The following is a 16,515-nucleotide window of genomic DNA, read 5'->3' as shown; positions in this document are numbered from 1 at the left end:
GGTAGACTGAATCGGCACCACGGCCTGAGGTGAAGCCGTAAATCAGAGGTCCATGTCTTCCGCCTCAGATCCGAGCCTGACGACCTTCGACACCTCGGGAATGTAGTGCCTCACCTGCAAAGGACCGGCACGGATAAGTGCACGCACACGAGATGTCGCAGGACTTGGTGTGTCGCATCTGAGTATCGTACACAATTGTTGATCATGAACCGCATCGTGATTGTCGAGCTCGGGCAGTCGACGCAAGCGCCAGAGAGAGAAATGGTCAGTACGCCGCTGTCGTGATCGAACCGCTCGTAGTGGACGTCACCGCCGTCCGCCTGCACGGCGGGCGCCACCTTTTCTGCCAGCAGCTCCCGGATCTCCGCCTCAAGCTCTGCAGGCGTGCCACTGTAGGAGGCAACGTCTGCTGCGTCTGTGGTCGGTGGCTCGCCGCCGCTGCTGCACACCCGCGCCTGGCCGACACGTTGTAGCGCGGGCCGACGAACCCGCTGGTCGAGCTGCAGCCGGAGTCGTCGCATATACATATGTGATGTCAATTGCGTGCGTCCCACCGGGCGAACGTGCGTCCCTCTGTGCGGTGAAGAATAGAGAATTTTACAACCTCAGAATAGAGAATTTTAGAAGCAAACAACAAAGCTCCCTTGCACGACACTGGGCACGGGACTGGCGCGTACTATAATAGAGAATTTCACAATCTAACACTCCCTCGCACGACACTGGGCACGGGAATTTTACAAGCAAGTGCTCCAACCAAACTCCCTCGCACGACACTGTGGTGTGTGAGTGTGTGTGAGGGCACGGGATAGAATAGAGAAATCTCCGCCGCGAGCTTCGCGCTCCCTCCCGCTCCCTCCCTCCCTCCTCCCTCCCTCCCTCCCTCCTCTCTCCCTCCCTCCCTCCCCTCGATCGGAACTCCAAAAAATAGAGCGTAGGGATGCGAATCGGAGGACGCGACCCACCTCTCCACAGACGGTCCCGCGCCTCGCCGCTAAGATGGGGACACACCCTGCACCGTCCGCTGTGTGCCCGTCTTTGTCCGGAGTGAATACTCCAACGCGCTCGTCGGTGACGGTGTCCCTCAACCTGCGCCGCGCTCGGCGAACCTCTACAGCGCCTTCGGTGTCATGCAGCTCTTTGCGCCTGAAGCCTGGAGTGAAGCTCCTCTGCTACTCACACACTCTGCACAGATGGCACAGCCTACTGTGCGGCTGCCACAGCTATGACAGCGATGGGCTCGCCCTCACTGGCCCTCAGTCACTTGTGCTGCGGCTTGTGTGAGCGACACTGCTCGGCGACTGCCGGCACACTGTGAGACCATGGGTGTGAGGTAAAACCACGCTACCAGCGCTTGGTCACATCGGCCCCGAGGTCAGATCCTTCTACTCTGTTGATGACAACACTTGTCTACTCGCTGGAGCCGAGCAGGAGGGCCCTACGCACAACCCCCCTGGTCAACTCACGGTCCACACCCCGTAGACGAGCAAAGTGGAAGTGCACCTATCTCCCCTCCCCGTATGCCGCCAGCCCACCCGCCGCCGCCAGCCTCCCCGCCGCTCCCGCTCATTTCGCCACAAATGGCGTCGCCAGCCATGGCCCCGACTTTCTGCAGGTCATATTGCAGTCGAAATCCGAACTGGAAAAGGAACCTCGTCGGTGCTCATGGCAGGGCTGTGGAGCCTGCACCCAATGCGTAACGCTCTCTCCCCCCTGTCAGAGAGAGATTGAATGAAAATGTATTATTCCTTTCACTTTTTCTCTCATTCTCTCGTGCAGAGTTTTTTCCTTTCGCGCGGCAAGCGTTTTACGCACGATTTCTCTCGAGGAAGGGATCACCTCTCACCTCTCACCACTCCTCCTCATCCTCTGTGAAACCGTAGTACGCCATGAGAGCCTTCACCTGGCTGTTTACCCCCACGCACTCCTCCAGCTCGAGTGCGCCGTCGCACAGCTCCGCGGCGAGCTCCTCGACGCGCCCCACGTCCACGTTCTTGGGCAGAAAATAGCCCACGTTCGGCGCCACGCGCAACGACGCACGCAGGATCTCAGCGCCATCGAGCCTACAAGTGCGTGGCGGCCAGGTGGCCCCTAGAAGGTGCGAGCCTCTGAAGGTGCTGACTACGAGCCGCTCGCCCGCCCATCATCGTGTCGAGGTCGAAGACGGGCGCGGAGGCGTAGTCCGGCCCGCCCCACGGAGGCGAAAGGAAGACCTGAGGGCAGACATAGCTGAGAGGTCGCCGAGGTGCAGCCGAGAGACAGCCGAGGCACCAGCCAAACAGACCACGTCGGCGGCCAGCCGAGGCGCGAGGGCGAGGAAGTCGCCTGGGGACAACAGAGGCGAGATCGATCCGAGATCTTGGCTCATCCCGGCTCATCCCGGCTCATCTTGGCTCATCCCGGCTCATCCCGGCTCATCTCGGCTCATCTCGGCTCATCTCGGCTCATCTCGGCTCATCTCGGCTCATCTCGCGCCGTGGATGAACTCGATCCGGTCGGCGACGCCGTAGACGGCGGCGTTGTGCCGCGCGAGCCGCAGCCGCGAGGCGTCGATGTCGATCGCGATGACGTGGCTGCACGTGCGCGCAAACTGGATGGCGTTGCCTGCCCACAGACGGAACGACCTTTGCGCCTCGGTGCGACGAGCCACCTCCGGCGCTCGGCTCTAGTCGACGGGCTGGCGCAGCGCCTGGAGGCGCCGTCGCTTGGGCGATGCAGCCGCGCTGCTCTGTTGTGAAGTGTCGCTACGTCCGCCAAGCGTGTGTGTGCATTAGGCCTTGGACTGGGACTGGTGCTGGTGCTGGTGCTGGTGTTGCCCGTGCGACACGGTGCAGTGCATGGTGGGACGACTCGCTCTCGCTCTCGCTCTCGCTCTCGCTCTCGCTCTCGCTCTCTCGCTCTCGCTCTCGCTCTCGCTCTCGCTCTCGCTCTCGCTCTCGCTCTCTCGCTCTCGCTCTCTCATCTCATCTCGCCTCCGACGCCTGCGTGGGGAAGGGCAGGAGGGGGTCGAGTGGGGAAGGGGCAGGAGGGGGGCGAGGGAGGCGTCCTCTTCCTCTCCCTCCGAGAGCCGGTGGCGGGTGTGGCGCGGCCGCGTGTAGCATGCCGTGTGAGCGGCAACCACACCCGGGGGGGAGGGGGGGGGGTCGGAGCCAGGTGTCTAGAGCTGCTGCGCCGGTGAAGGCGTCGATGATCACGTCCGACTGGCAGCGGCGGGCGATGTGGCGCGCGATCGCCTGCGGGGCGAGTCGAGATCCGTCGAGATCGGCCGAGATCCGTTGAGATCGGTCGAGATCGGCCGAGGTCAGTCGAGGTCAGTCGAGGGGCTGCGCCTGGGGCGTGACTGAGAACCACCCCTCGCGGTCGAGGAGGACGCCCTTGTCGAAGGACTTGAAGAGGTGGTACCGCTGCTTCCAGTACTTGTGCGTCTCGCGCCTGCGGCGGGGCAGCGCGGCGGCGGAGAGAGACAGTGGAGAGGCGGTGGCTGCTGGGCCTGCCTCGACGCGGCTGCGGACGAGAGAGCTCGTGTGTGGATGCGGTGTCCGCGCGGGTGCAAGAGACGGCGGGGTCGGGCCGCACGGCAGTGAGCGGCACACAGGTCTATGCTCTCTCGCCTCCGGCCGTCCCATTGCTCGTGGCATGCGCCGCGGCACGCAAGCAAGCGGCAGGCAACGGCGGGCGCCACGGCGGAGCTGCGCGCTTCATCGGCGGGCGCCTCGCTCGCTGCCGGCGGGCACACCGCAGCGGCCGCGGCGCGCACCCAGGCCGTGTGGCCGCCGCTGTCGGGCGGCGGCGGTGGCGGGAGCGGGCACTCGAGGAGCCAGGGCCGCTCGAACTCGACGGCAAGCACGTCGGTCGCGCGCACCGTGGCGCACGGGTATGTGCCGATGGGAGTCTCCAGCTGCCGGACGTGCAGCATGCTCTGCGCCGCGTCGACGGCGGCAATCGCGCCACGGGAGAGTGTGCTCTCCCGCATGCGCAGCGTCACCTCCTGGCCGGCAGCACTCCACCAAAAGTCGAGGATGCGCCGGCGCAGCTCATACGCGACGGAGGGCGTTGTCTCCTCGTGTTCCATCGGCCGCTGCTGTGGAGGCAACGCCACCGAGAGGCTTGCGAAGCGTGGCGGAGCGGAGGCCTTGAAATAAGAGAAATCGCGCGCCCAACAACAGAGGCACTGTCTCACATGCATGACAAGCGATCCCACGACAGCGATTGGGGGGACTACATGATCCGTACGTAATAATAATAAATAAAAAAGACACACACACACACACACACACACACACACACACACACACACACACACACACACACACACACACACACACACACACACACACACACACACACACACACACACACACACACACACACAGAGAGAGAGAGAGAGAGAGAGAGAGAGAGAGAGAGAGAGAAAGCGGATACGAAACAAGAACACAACGCACTCTCTCACATGACAAGCGATCCCACGTCAGCGATTGTGGGGACTACATGATTACACGAAGGGTGGGGGGGGCCGTCCGCAGAGCTAGGCGGCGCGGGCACCCCTCACTGGGGCCGAGCGTAAGAAGCCGTTTGCCACTTGCTTGTTCTTGACCCAATTGGCACGCGCTGGGGAGTTGAGCCAGTCTTTACGCCCATTGCGCGCCTGCTTGTTGATGTTCTCGGCGTCGCCCGCCACCGCCGCCATGGAGATCTGCTGCGTGTGGTGGACGACGAAGGAGGAGGCGCTCGCCGACGCCGCCCCGTACTCCGTCCGGTCCGTCTTGCTGCCCGCCGCCTCCTTGGCGAACACGTGGAGAAACTGCTTGGTGGGCGGTGCAATGCCACCCAAAGTCTCAACGAGCACCAGCCGCCTTATGGCTTTCTTGACCCACTTCGCGTCGTAGTACTGCGCCCCCGTCCACTTCCTTGACCCATTCTTCTCGACCCATCCGTCTCCATACGCATGGTCTTTGACCCATCCCTTTCCAGTCGAGTGGTCGAGAGAGAGAGAGAGAGAGAGAGAGAACGCGTCCGAGGACAATTCGGAGGAACGGCGGCGTCTGACCGAGTGATGGCTTCTCCGCTCCTCCGCCGCTGCGTGCAGATCGACGGGCTCAAGTCTCGCCCCGAGCTCAACGGCTCCTTCGGTAGCGCGCTCAACTTCGACGCGCTGGCGAACCGATACCAGGTCATCGTCGGCGTGAAGCGCAGCTTTGCCATCAAGGCCGACAACCTGCACGACGTGGCCTCCGTGCGCTACCGCGCCCTCGAGGAGCGTGCCCAGAAGCGCGTGGACACGGTGCGTGCGATGCTCGAGGCGGGCGAGGAGGCCCCGCTCGAGGACGTTGCCGAGGGCTCGAGCGCGCTGCAGGTGCTTACCCTGCTCTCCGCCGGCTGGGCGTGCGCCGATTCATTGCTCGCCAACCAGGCGGTCTCTCGCCTGACGGCGATGGGGCCGGCCGGGCCGGAGAGCGCGGCGCTCCAGCCACTCGTCGCGTGCGACGCCGCCAGCCATGCCGGACTGTGCGGTCTCGTCGACGCGATGATCGTGCAAAAAGTCGGCCGCCTTCCGTTCCGCGCCATGTATGATCTCCTGTGCGACATTGCCTGCGGCTATCAACTCAGCAACATCGCAGGCAAAAGCGGGCTCGCGGGCGTCGACATGTTCGACTGCACATCGATGCAGGGCATGGACACGCTGATGCAAAAGTGCGCCGGCGACCCCAAGAAGATGCTCGAGATGCTCCAGACCAGCATGGAGGTCTCGAAGAGCGCCGCCGCGTGGTCTACTTCCGCGGCGGGGCTCGCGTGCAAGCGCATGCTCGGCGCCGTCGGCGCGGTGGACCTGGCCGTGCGCTACGTCTCCGAGTACGCCGCGCTTCTCGACGGCGGCCTGCTCGACGCGACGCGCGCCGAGCACGGCGAGGAGGCCGCCAACAGCGTCGAGTTCTTCATGCGCTTGCCCGCGTACGCCTCGTGCAACCTGCTCAAGCTGCTGCTCGTCAGCACGCCGGAGGACGGCGCCAAGCACGAGGAGGCGGCGCGCGCCGCCGCCGCCGCCGCGGGCGTCCTCGAGGCTCTGATCGAGCTAATCGCGGTGCTCGGCCGCCCGGAGGCGGAGGACGCCGCCGCCGGCGCGCGGCGCCGCGACGCGCGCTGCACGCGCACCGTGTCGGCCGAGCGCGTCGGGACCGCGGCGCTCGCGCAGCAGACCGTGCACCTGCTCGTCAAGGAGCGCCTCGCCGCCGAGGCGCGCAAGGAGGCGGGCGAGGAGGAGGAGGCGGACGCGGCGGAGAAGATGACGCCCATGATGCTGCAGGAGTGCTTTATGGCGCTCGCGCGGCTCGCGCTGGGCGACACCCCGGCGGCGGCCGACCGGCGCGCGCGCATCCGCGCGCTGCACGGCATCCCGCTCGTCGTCGACGCGATCGCCGCGCACTACACGCCCGAGACGTTCAAGTGGGGCCTCGATTGCTGCCTGCACGTCGCGCACGGCGAGGACGAGTACAAGATGCAGTGGGAGCGCTGCCTCGCGCAGCACCCCGACCTGCAGGAGCGCGCGATGCGCGACGCAGTGCGCGCGCGCGGCGCGGAGGGCACGGCCGCCGGCACGCCGCTCCCGGCGCAGCTCGCCGAGCTCCTGAGTGGCTTCGTCAAGTAGCGCCGCCGGACCGACGAGCTTCGAGGCGAGGCGACGCCCCGAAGTGTCAGTGGACGCTCGGGCAGACGTCATGCAGCAGGAGCTGACGATTCGCGTGGCCATCGCGTGGAGGCGGTCGCCAGCGCGGGTGCTGTGGGTGGGCGGGGAGGGCGACGGGGCGGCGGCTGCATCGAGCTGCGAGCGCGTGATGGGTCTGTACAGCCGTCATGCGTTGCGTATGCGTCGCTGGGCCGCTCGTTCGGCGCATCGCGCGCCTTGTGCAAAACGTGTGTGCGTGGGAGCAGGCGGCCGGTGCGCAGGCGGGTCGCGAGACGTGTCGCTGTCGGGTGGTGTGGGGTGGACAACACTTGCACGGGACTGGCGCGTGGCGCACTGGCACTAACGAATGAAGTTGAAGAGTTTCGATCGGACCGTATGTGCGAAGGTCTGTGCGTTCGGAGCTCACAGCCCCATGACGAGTCAGTGCGTGCTGGAGGCCAAGAAATCGATAACATTATGGCGCAGCGGCGGCGGGCGGGGCCGACGCGACGTATTACTATTATGGCGCGTGGGGCACACTGCGAAAAGTCGAGCCGGCCGTCGAGCGATGAGATTTGAGATGAGGGCAGCGATGTCGATGGGGCCGTCGAGGCGAGAGATGGCGCGCAAAGAGGAGGTCCGTGGGGAGATCGAGGAGGCGGGCGGGCGGCGGCGTGTCTGGCGAGGGGGCGGCGGCCGGCGGTGGAGGCGGCGGTGGAGAGGCGGCGCGAGCGGCGGCGCGGCAGCCAGGGTGGACACGCGATAAAAAGAAATCGCGGTGATTCAGAGATGCTTTGTACTGCAAAGTGGAATCAGGGCACAATCCTTCTTGGCGACCGTATCCTTCTTGGCGGTAGACCCCTGGCCATTGAGATACATCGGCCAGAACGGGAAGCCGGAGAAGAATTCGTACCACCGTCGCCCACCTTCGGCGAGGCTATGCAGGCGACGGAGTCGCTTTCGACCGACTCAAAGCCCATGCTAAGCGACGTGAGGTGTGGCACCAAGACGGTGTGCAGCTCTACGTCTGCCTCGAGGCGCACTCCGTCCATTAAGTTGGCCACCAGATGACGGTCAGGGTAGTCAGCCAGATTCTGCCGCAGGAAGTCCAAATTGAGGTGGGTCTCCAACGGAGCGTGGAAGTCGAGGGGCGTGCAGCAGCGGCTCCGGCAGTCCCAAACCACGCCCCGAGCCCAATCGTGGAGACACCCTTGCCCTATCGCCAGTGCCCTCGGGCGGCGACGCTCGATGCTCGCCGGCTCGGCTCCGTTCTCGTCGCGGATGTGGGTCAAATCCGAGAGCGTGTCGTCCAGCCACTGGCCGACGTCGCTCAGGCACCGCTCTAAGAGCATATCCATGGCAGAGTCGATGCACGCAGGGGCTCCGGGCGGCGCTTGACCTTGCACGGGCGGAAGCGGGAGCCAGGGTGCTGATCGGCTGATAGACCGGCGCTAGTAGCGCCACCCCGAGGCGCGGGTCGGAGTAGTCCACGAGCGAGTCGAGAAGCTCGGGGGGATATCCTCCGCGTCAAGAGGCCGGATCAGATCCCTCCAGCCGTCGAGGTCGTACTTCACTTCAACCGCCGCCAACGCATCCGCCAGCTGTCGACCGCTGCGTAGCCCTTCCGCCACGGCGCGAGATCGGCCACTGCGCGGGCGACTCGGGGGCAGGGAGGAGCTGCTCCATGGCCGGAGCCATCTGCGAATCGGGAGGGGTGGTCATGCGGCGGGTGGACTCCTCAATCTCACTCGCTCGCTCCTTCACCTGCCACTCGTGCGCTTTAGCGTGATATGATTATGACGCCGTTCACAGGAACTGTGAAAAACATAAGAAGATATTTTAGTCTCTCTTTGATCAACTTCGTCAAGTCCCGAGGCTCTCAGAAGTTACAGAAAACGACACGTAAGATATGATTATGAACGCCGTTCACACGATAAAGAATTAAACACCACATATTTTGACTATTCACACATTAATCGTTTTCCAGGCTTGTTTCATCTCCCCACATCCGTCGCACTTGACGCAGTCTAGAGCTCTACAAGATTGTGATTGCCCGACCCAATTGCCCGACCCAATTGCCCGCCACCTGTGCGCCCCACCCGCCGGGCACTTTCCATACCTCGACACCGCAAACTCCTCCTCCGCCTCCAGCTCCGCCAGGCGGCGCGCTTTGGCTTGCTCCGCCGTGGATTGCCCGGCCTGCCGCTGGATGCTTTCGCGCAGTGTGAGCAGCTCCTTCCGCATGGACTCTGTCGTTGAAGTGAGCATTGCCTGGTTCCCCGCTCGCAGCTTTTCCATCTCAGTGCACATCTGCTGACTTGCTGCCTCCGCTTGCGCGCGCAGCCGCGCCGCCTGCTCTTGCAGGCTGCGCTCATTTTGCTGCGCTTGCTCACGGAGCGCATTCTGAGATCGCGCCTGCACTTCCTGGAGCAGCCTCTCGTTTCGCAGCCGCTCTTCGCGCAGCAGTTCCTCGGATGCCTCCACGCGGCGCGTCAGCTGCTCCACCTGCACGAGCGCATGCCCGAGTAGGTCGGCCGTGCTGTCGGCCATTCGCTACGCTCGCTCGGTCGACGTCCGTCCCATCGCGCGATTGATCACCGGCGCGTGCAGTTTCTTTTCCGCGGCTCTTCGTCCTCAGGTAGCCCCGCACACGCACGACTCTTCGTTCTTTAACATCCTCTGCATTTCTTCAGAACCCATCGACCACACGAGCACAAACCTACTCGAGCTTCAGCATCCACAGCACCACCACACGCCGCTCGTCATGCACGCAAAACTCGTCGAAGATGCTATTGCGGTGCTGCGTGCTAGGGCCCGCGTGCCGCGCGGGGCTGGCGAGGTTGTACCGGCAGATAAACATGAACTTATTGGCCGAGCGGCAGTACTGGAGCGACTTGCGCGGGTCCGGCGCGCCGTACAGCCCGCGGCCGAGCATGCCATTCGCCGCAAAGCTGAGCAGCAGGCCGGTCGCCTGGACGTTCGTGGCCGCCTCCTGCGGGAGGCCGTGGAAGAGGAGCGTGTCGCCCTTCCTCCGGAAAGCCTCGGCGGGGTCGATGTAGAAGCTGCCGCTGGAGTGGAAGTTGGAGAGGGTCTGCGCATTCTCCACCTTCACCACGTTGCTCACGCGCAGCTGCGGCCCACCTTGGCTGTCGCGCTGGCGCCGGGCGAAGAAGGCGCGCACCGCGTTTTCTGTGTGCACCTCGCCCGAGTACGCCCCCCACAGGGTGAGTGAGCGTGCAGCCACCTCCTCGGCGACGATCTGTTGGCGCCGCCGCTCGAGCTGCGCCCGGCTTGTGGCCACTCGTCGCTCCTCCGCCTCCACCGCAGCGCGCTCGCGCCGAGCCTCCTCTTGCAGCCGCGCAACCTGCTCGCGGCCGGCTGCAATCTCGCTGGCCGATCGGCGTTGCTGCGTCAGAGCCTCGCTGACCTGCTCCTCCTTCCGCTGAAGCTCTTGCCTCTGCTCCTGCACGTGCGCCGCCTCTACCAGCTGCTCCGCCTCCCGCCGTTGAAGCTCTACCAGCTGCTGCTCGAGGGCCTTCTGCTGCTCCTCCGCCCGCTGCGCCATGTCCCTCTCTCGCTCCGCCGCCTCCCACTCCAGCCTCCTCTCCTCCGCCTCTCGCCGCTGTCGAGCGGCCGCCTCCTCCCTTCCAGCCAGCGACATTGCGGCGGCGGCCATTTCAGACTCGAGGCGCGCCAGCCGGATCTCCTCGCTCGTGTCGAGAAAGGGGTGCAGCAAGACCTGCGCGGCGCGCACACCGTTAGCTGTGAGCACACGAGGGCTGGAAGTGTACGGCGATCGAAGGCACCTGCTTTGCGCTCAGCCGTCGAGCCAGCGCGTCCATCACACTCGTCGCCGCCGGTTGCTCAAGGTCCAGTAGTGCGTCGAGCAGTGCAGGCAGGTGCGGTCCGCCCGCGCTGCTTGCGGCGTCGCGACTCCACCCGCGCAGCTGCTCGGCTGCGTCAAAGACAACCTCGCCCTCTCCCTCGCCATCGCAGCACGCGAGAAGAGCGCAGACGCCGTACGCGTACATGTCGCTCGCCGCAGAAGGTTTGCTCATCCCAGGCAGCCCCGAGCGCCGCTCGGGCGCAACGTACCGCATCGTGCGCACGCCCCCGCCGGCGCTGCGGCTCGCGCTGCGCACAGCGCTCGGCGCGGGCTCCTCTCGCACGCTCTCAAAGTCCGCCAAGTGCGCGGTGGCTTGAATCGACATGAGCACATTCTCTAGCTTGACGTCCCCGTGCGCGTAGCCGTGCGAGTGCAGGTGCTGCAGCGCCTCGGCGAGCTGCCGCAGCATCTTGCGCCGCTCGTCGGTCGACGGCGGCGGGTCGCTCTCCAGCCAGTGGCACACGTCCCGCTTCTCAAAGTAGGGAAGCTGCAGGTATGCCAGGTTCTGCCCCGCGCGGGCCTGCTGGAAGACGGCCTGCACCTCGACGAACCGCGGCGAGTCGGACAGCTTGGCGAGCACCGACACCTCTCGCACCAGCTTCCCCCACTCCACTCCCTCTCCGTCGAGCACGTACTCCTTGAGCACGCACGGCACGCCGCGGCCGTGGGCGTCGAGCCCAAACTCGCCGCGTAGCACGCGGTGGCGCGCAGAGAGCAGGTCCGCCAGTACCTCGAGTGAGCTCGCGCCGCCAGGCCCGCTATACTGCTCGAGGCTGCGCTCCACGAGCAGGCCGCCCCGCTGGAAGAGCTCTCCCTCAGCAGCGCCAAGCTGCAGCAGCGGCTCCTTGACGGCAAGCTCCGGAAAGTGCGACGCTGCAATGCCGGAGAGGCGAGCTCGTTCGGCGCGGAGGCTGCGCTCCGACTGCTGCACTGCACGGGTGGCAGCCGCGAGCTGCGCTTGCGGTACTGGTGGGGGCTGCGGTCGGCCCGCGCGGACCCTCGTCGGCCTCTGCTCGAGCAGCTTGTCGAGTGCGTCCTCGGCCTCGTACCAGGCGTCACGAAGGCGGTGGAGAAGATCCCGGCCCGGAGCGCTGCCGCCAGCTTCCTCGAGCTCCGTCAGCTCGTCTTGCAGCCGCGGCACCAGGCCAACCCATTCGTCGAGGGGTGGCACGAGCCGCTCGCGGAGCATCGAAAGCCGCACCTGGCCAGTGAGGCCCACTCCCATAGCCGCGGGGCTAGGGGTGGTTTCTAGCGTCTGCAGCTCTGCCAGCAGTCTCGAGTGCTGCGCTGCTGCGGCAAACCGTTCATGCTGCTCGAGCGAGGTGCGGAGCCGCTCGAGGTGGCCTGCGCGCCTCTCGTCTCGGCTGCGTACCGCCGCGTCGAGGACTTCCTCGCTAACGCCTGCTCCGTCGGAGGGTACTAGAGAGCGAATGCGGCTTTGAGCCTCGTGAAAGGAAGATCGGCTTTGCTCAAGCTCTCGGATGAGCCGCAACCAGCGCCCCGCCCAGTCGCAGTCCCTGCCCAAGGCTTGCAAGTGCGCACGGGCGGCGGCCCGGCGATGCGCGTCTAGGGATGCAAGCGCCGCGCTCACAGCGCTGCGAACGGCAGCGCGGTGAGCGGCGTCTGTCGCGATCGCGGCTGTGGCGGCGGAGACGAAGTCCATGGCCCCGATATCAAACTGCCGCATGGGACGCACGTCGTCGGCGGGGGAGATGTCGGACGCCAACACCTCGGACCTGCTTGGCCATGTGCTCGTGCAGGTTGAGCAGCTCACGCGCCGGGCGGAGGCCTCAGAGGCGGCCTTGCGTGCTGAGCGGGCGCGGAGCGAGCAGGAGGTGAGAGATCTGGCCGTGAGGAATGAGCAGTTGCTGCGCGAGCAGGCGGCGAGGAACGAGCAAGTTCTGCAGGAGCAGGCGTCTCGCCTTCGGCAGGCCACAGAGGAGAAGGAGGCTAGCCTACGCAAGGAGTTCCAAGCGTTGAAGACCGAGAATGAAGCGCTGCGTCGAGTCCCGGCGGCTCTGAAGGCACTGGAGTCAGACGTCGGAGGCCTCCGCGATGGATACTCTCAGCTCTGGCGGCAGCAGCGGCAGCCACCCGAGTCGGAGGAGCAGGTCCGCCAGCGCCGCAAGGCTGAGCTTCAGGCGGAGAAGGAGTTTGTTCTTGCGGGCACGGGACGATGCGAGGCCTTCGTATGCAATCCGCACACAGATGAATGGGACGACGAGCCCGTCCTCATCAATGGCGGGATCCACACGTGGGTCGACGTGGACGCCTACACGGTCCGATGCACCAATTGTGTGAGGAGGACTGTCCCATGCCCGCCCAACAGAAAATCACGGTGTGGGGGTGAACCAAAACAGCAGATAATCTGCTGCAAGTACAGCAACTCACAGCAAGAGGAATGGGAGAAGCAAATGAATGCGAATGAGAGATGGCAGCATAGACGTCGTCAGAACCTAAACGAAGAGTACAACGGGCCAATGTTTCGATGGCGTACGAAGCCCGCTACACCGGCTCCGAGACCACATGGCAGCCAAGGATTCTCTTGAGGCTAAACGGCGCTCACATGACACATCCTCTCGATCAGTGCTCATAACCTCGACGGTTGCAGCGTCAAAGGGTCGGATGAGAGCGCGATCACTGCCGCGCCTCACCCAACGTGTTTAGATGTTCTCATCACCCACCATTTGTTCTCTCTTAGCGCGTTATAGCGAGTTACAGGAACCAAAGATTGCAGTATGTGTGTTGGAGCGCGGGCCCCCAATATCTTGCTTCTATGAACACACGCACGTGCGGGAAGTCGTGCGGGATTTATTTTGATTTTGGAGGGTGCTGATTACTGTGATTGTCTTGTTGGGTGCAGATACTGCCGCTCCGGGACTCCAGACTGCGACAGGATGACGCTTTCTCTGGTAGGACGGACGAGAGATGAAAGAGTAGGGAGTAGAAGAAAGCAAAGAGGAGCCCCGCACGAGACTCCGCAGGGACCCCTCCCCAAACAAGAGACAGGGAGAGGTGCGAGGTGGGTGGGTCACAACAAGCGCTCGTTGCCGTTGCGCCTCGCATGCAACGGCAGAAACCCCTCCCCAACAAGAGACAGGGAGAGGCGCTCTACACAGGCGAACGACAGTTGCATGTTTTGTCGCCAATCTGCAGCGGTTAGGACCTCGCGATCGGCTAGGTAGCCGCCCATCGGATCTGGCCCTAGCATTACCCGCAACTCCCACCTACGACCCAGCCCACTCCACAGGCCTCCTCGATCACTGCATCGCCTCGATGAGCCCGCTCGCCGCCTGCAGCGGCGGGCAGCCGGGCAGCACCGCGGCGAGCGGCGCGAGCAGCGCCTGCACCCAGCCGAGCGCGAGTGGCAGTGCGTGCCGTTTGAGCGGCGCGTCCCAACGGCTCACGGCGCCGAGGAAGGCCTGGATCTGGTTCGGCGAGAGGGAGGCTGGCGCGCCGGTCGCCTCGGCCCACGTGCGCAGGAAGGCGACGGTGGAGGCGCGGTCGTTGTCGTCGCCGAGCAGGCCTTGGGCCTCCGCCCGCCCCTCCTCTTCGTCGAGCCTCGCAATCAGCTCGAGGACGTCACCGAGTGGCAAGCGCATCTGCGCCACGCCGGTCGCCATGCGCGTCCCGTGCTGCTCGTCGAATTCATACCCGTCGATTCGCATCTGAGAGAAGGATGCGTACGATTCCATGATGCAGTACGCGCGTGCAGCGCGGCTCTCCACGAACTCCGGCCGCAGGACGACAGAGAGCGCATCCTCCAAAGTGACTGCGAAGCCGTTCACGAGGTCGCGAAGGTCTAACATGGCTGACTCTGCGTCATCGAGGCTGAACCAGCCGGCTCTCAAATACCGAACGAACGTCAGGAACACCTCGGCAATGTGTTCGGCGGTCCACTCCTGCGCGCGGCGGCACTTGGCGAGCTGTATAGCGAGCGCGTCGGGGCCATTGTTGTAAACAGCAATGTCGACGAAAGAAAGCGGCAGCTGCGGCACCTCGGCCTCGACGATCTCCGCCGCGCTCTGCATCGCTGTGTACAGCTCAATGCACTCGCGCGGCGTCTGGCAGCGGCAAAAGAGCGCCCCAAAGAGCTGATGCAGAGGCTCGCTGGCCCCGTAGTCTGCGTCCGCGTAGTAATGCCGCCACTGGCGCACAGTGCGCACGGCAGCCTCGACCGCGCGGTGCCACGCGTGGCATGTCAGCGCGAGGCGCGCGAGGCCGTGCAGCGGCACATGCGCCAGGATTTCGGGATGAAGGTCAACCGGGAGGCTGTCGGGAAGCTGAAGGTCACGGCCGCAGCCCTCCATAGCACACCAGCGGTCGTACCAGCGATCGTGCGATCGTGCCGGCGTCGGCCCATTCGGACGGACGTAAGATACCTTTCGTCCTTGCCCGCCGAAGGTTGTAAACCCACCTATCACGCAGTCGAGCCACGGTAGTCGGCGTTTGCTCGTCCTCTCATCGCATTCCTTTTCGGGCTCCAGATTCTTTTAGTACCTGTGTTAGTGCCAGTGAGAGAGAGATTTTTAGCAATACCACTATGTGATGTTACAGGTAGGTGGGTTAAGAGGGAGATGTGCGCGAGCTGCGGGACCGCCGGGACGGCGGGCGGGTTATTGCGACGCGCCGCCACTTTTGGCGACTTTTGGCGACTTTTGGGACGCGCGTCGATCGGCCGAGATTCGGCATGGCAGGCGAGGGTGTCACGGCCATGATCGTGGCTGCTGACGCCGGCGACAACCCGCTGGCGGACCGCCGCGAGGACCCGAAGGCGGCGGCAGAGCGGGAAAGGAAGGCCAAGGTGGCGAAGGTCGCCTCGCAGGCGACGCGATGGCGGCAGTGCGGGCGCAGCTCGATTTGCGGGAGAAGGGGGCAGCAGACAAGGCGGCGAACAAGGCCAACGACCGACGCGGGGGCGCCGGTGGGGCGTCGTCTACGATGCTCAAACGAGTGTTCGCTGCCCGCCTCGACGATACCAAACATATCAAACAAGTGTTTTGCTCGTTTGAGAGAGAGAGAGAGAGAGATTTGGTACCCACGAGTTCGACGCCGCCGCTCCCAGCGCCAGGGGGACGGCGACGCTAGTGGCTGGGCTGCGCCCGAATCGAAAGGTCATCGGGGCCTCCCCGTCCTCCGCCGCGAAATCGGCTAGATGGCGCACGGGGCCAGCGTAGGCGGCAGTCGCCGCCAGTGCTCGCGCTGCCGCGTCCGCTGACGGCGCGCCCCGGCTAGCGCCGCGAGCGAGCACCAGACGAACGTAGCGCCAGTCTGGAGCAAGTTTCGCCTCTCGGAGGAAGAGCGGCACACTTGCTGCGCGAAGTTGAGAGGGGCAGAGAGGAGTCGGGCACCCCCGACGTATTCGCCGACCATGTAGGCGTAGTGGTGGACGCTGGTCGCCAGGTTCGTCACGCCCTGAGCCCAGTCGAGGCAGCTCGATCGAGTCGGCGTTTGGGGGTCCGGATCGCGCCCGCGGCCGGGCGTAGACGACGCGGGGAGCTCCGCGCCGAGGACCGTGAACCCGTTGACGTGGGCGTACACAATCGGGGAGGGACGCAATGCGACTATCATCAAGATAGCCGCCGCCGCCCCCGCCCAGCGCAGGTCGATGGTCGGCAGTCTCGAGGCCAGCATGTCCGCCGCCGCTCGGAACGAGGGCGGTGCGGCAGGCGGGGGCGGCGCTGCGTCTTGACCGAGCCCGACGGCTCGAACTGCTCGACCGTCTCCTGCACAATGGCTCCTTGGAGAAGGCCGGCCGTGAGTCTCGCGGGGGCTGCCAGGGGCAGGCGGGCCGCCCTTGTAGCTATCGGTCCCAAATGGAAAGAGAGCAGCGAGTACAGAGCAGCAGAGGCAACTCCCCGCCCGCCTCGAGCGCGCGAAGCGGGAGTTGCGTGAGGAAGACCAGGTCCTGCGGTCCTGGTACGGCCGGCACCGCGGCCGCGGCTGGGCCCCCTCGGCCCCCTCGACCGCG

At 65.0% G+C, this 16,515-nt stretch overlaps 4 protein-coding genes across 4 annotated transcripts; 1 reads left to right on the top strand and 3 right to left on the bottom strand.

Annotated features, from left to right (window-relative positions):
- Positions 1-42: 42 nt before the first annotated feature.
- On the bottom strand, positions 43-527 carry EMIHUDRAFT_197151 (hypothetical protein; the record flags this gene model as incomplete). The annotated part of the gene is made up of 2 exons (XM_005767033.1): positions 43-93; positions 165-527. 2 exons carry the CDS (start codon positions 525-527, stop codon positions 43-45), a joined length of 414 nt encoding a protein of 137 aa, XP_005767090.1.
- Positions 528-1,797: 1,270 nt separating this feature from the next.
- Positions 1,798-4,112, bottom strand: EMIHUDRAFT_350240 (hypothetical protein). Its single transcript, XM_005767032.1, has 8 exons — positions 3,609-4,112; positions 3,327-3,429; positions 3,167-3,230; positions 3,121-3,124; positions 2,473-2,603; positions 2,282-2,322; positions 2,134-2,210; positions 1,798-2,060 (listed from the first exon to the last, which is right to left on the bottom strand). Exons 1-8 carry the CDS (start codon positions 4,067-4,069, stop codon positions 1,847-1,849), a joined length of 1,095 nt encoding a protein of 364 aa, XP_005767089.1. The 5' UTR covers positions 4,070-4,112; the 3' UTR covers positions 1,798-1,846.
- A 917-nt stretch (positions 4,113-5,029) lies between these two features.
- On the top strand, positions 5,030-7,049 carry EMIHUDRAFT_448163 (hypothetical protein). The gene is made up of 3 exons (XM_005767031.1): positions 5,030-5,980; positions 6,161-6,300; positions 6,625-7,049. Exons 1-3 carry the CDS (start codon positions 5,051-5,053, stop codon positions 6,638-6,640), a joined length of 1,086 nt encoding a protein of 361 aa, XP_005767088.1. The 5' UTR covers positions 5,030-5,050; the 3' UTR covers positions 6,641-7,049.
- A 2,328-nt stretch (positions 7,050-9,377) lies between these two features.
- Positions 9,378-12,231, bottom strand: EMIHUDRAFT_96355 (hypothetical protein; the record flags this gene model as incomplete). The annotated part of the gene is made up of 3 exons (XM_005767030.1): positions 9,378-10,397; positions 10,465-11,745; positions 12,136-12,231. The coding sequence occupies 3 exons, from the start codon at positions 12,229-12,231 to the stop codon at positions 9,378-9,380; spliced, it is 2,397 nt and encodes a 798-aa protein (XP_005767087.1).
- Positions 12,232-16,515: the final 4,284 nt, after the last annotated feature.

The sequence above is a fragment of the Emiliania huxleyi genome, assembly GCF_000372725.1.
Source record: "Emiliania huxleyi CCMP1516 unplaced genomic scaffold EMIHUscaffold_5, whole genome shotgun sequence".
Lineage (NCBI taxonomy): Eukaryota > Haptophyta > Isochrysidales > Noelaerhabdaceae > Emiliania > Emiliania huxleyi.
This window is presented reverse-complemented; position numbering and strand designations above follow the sequence as displayed.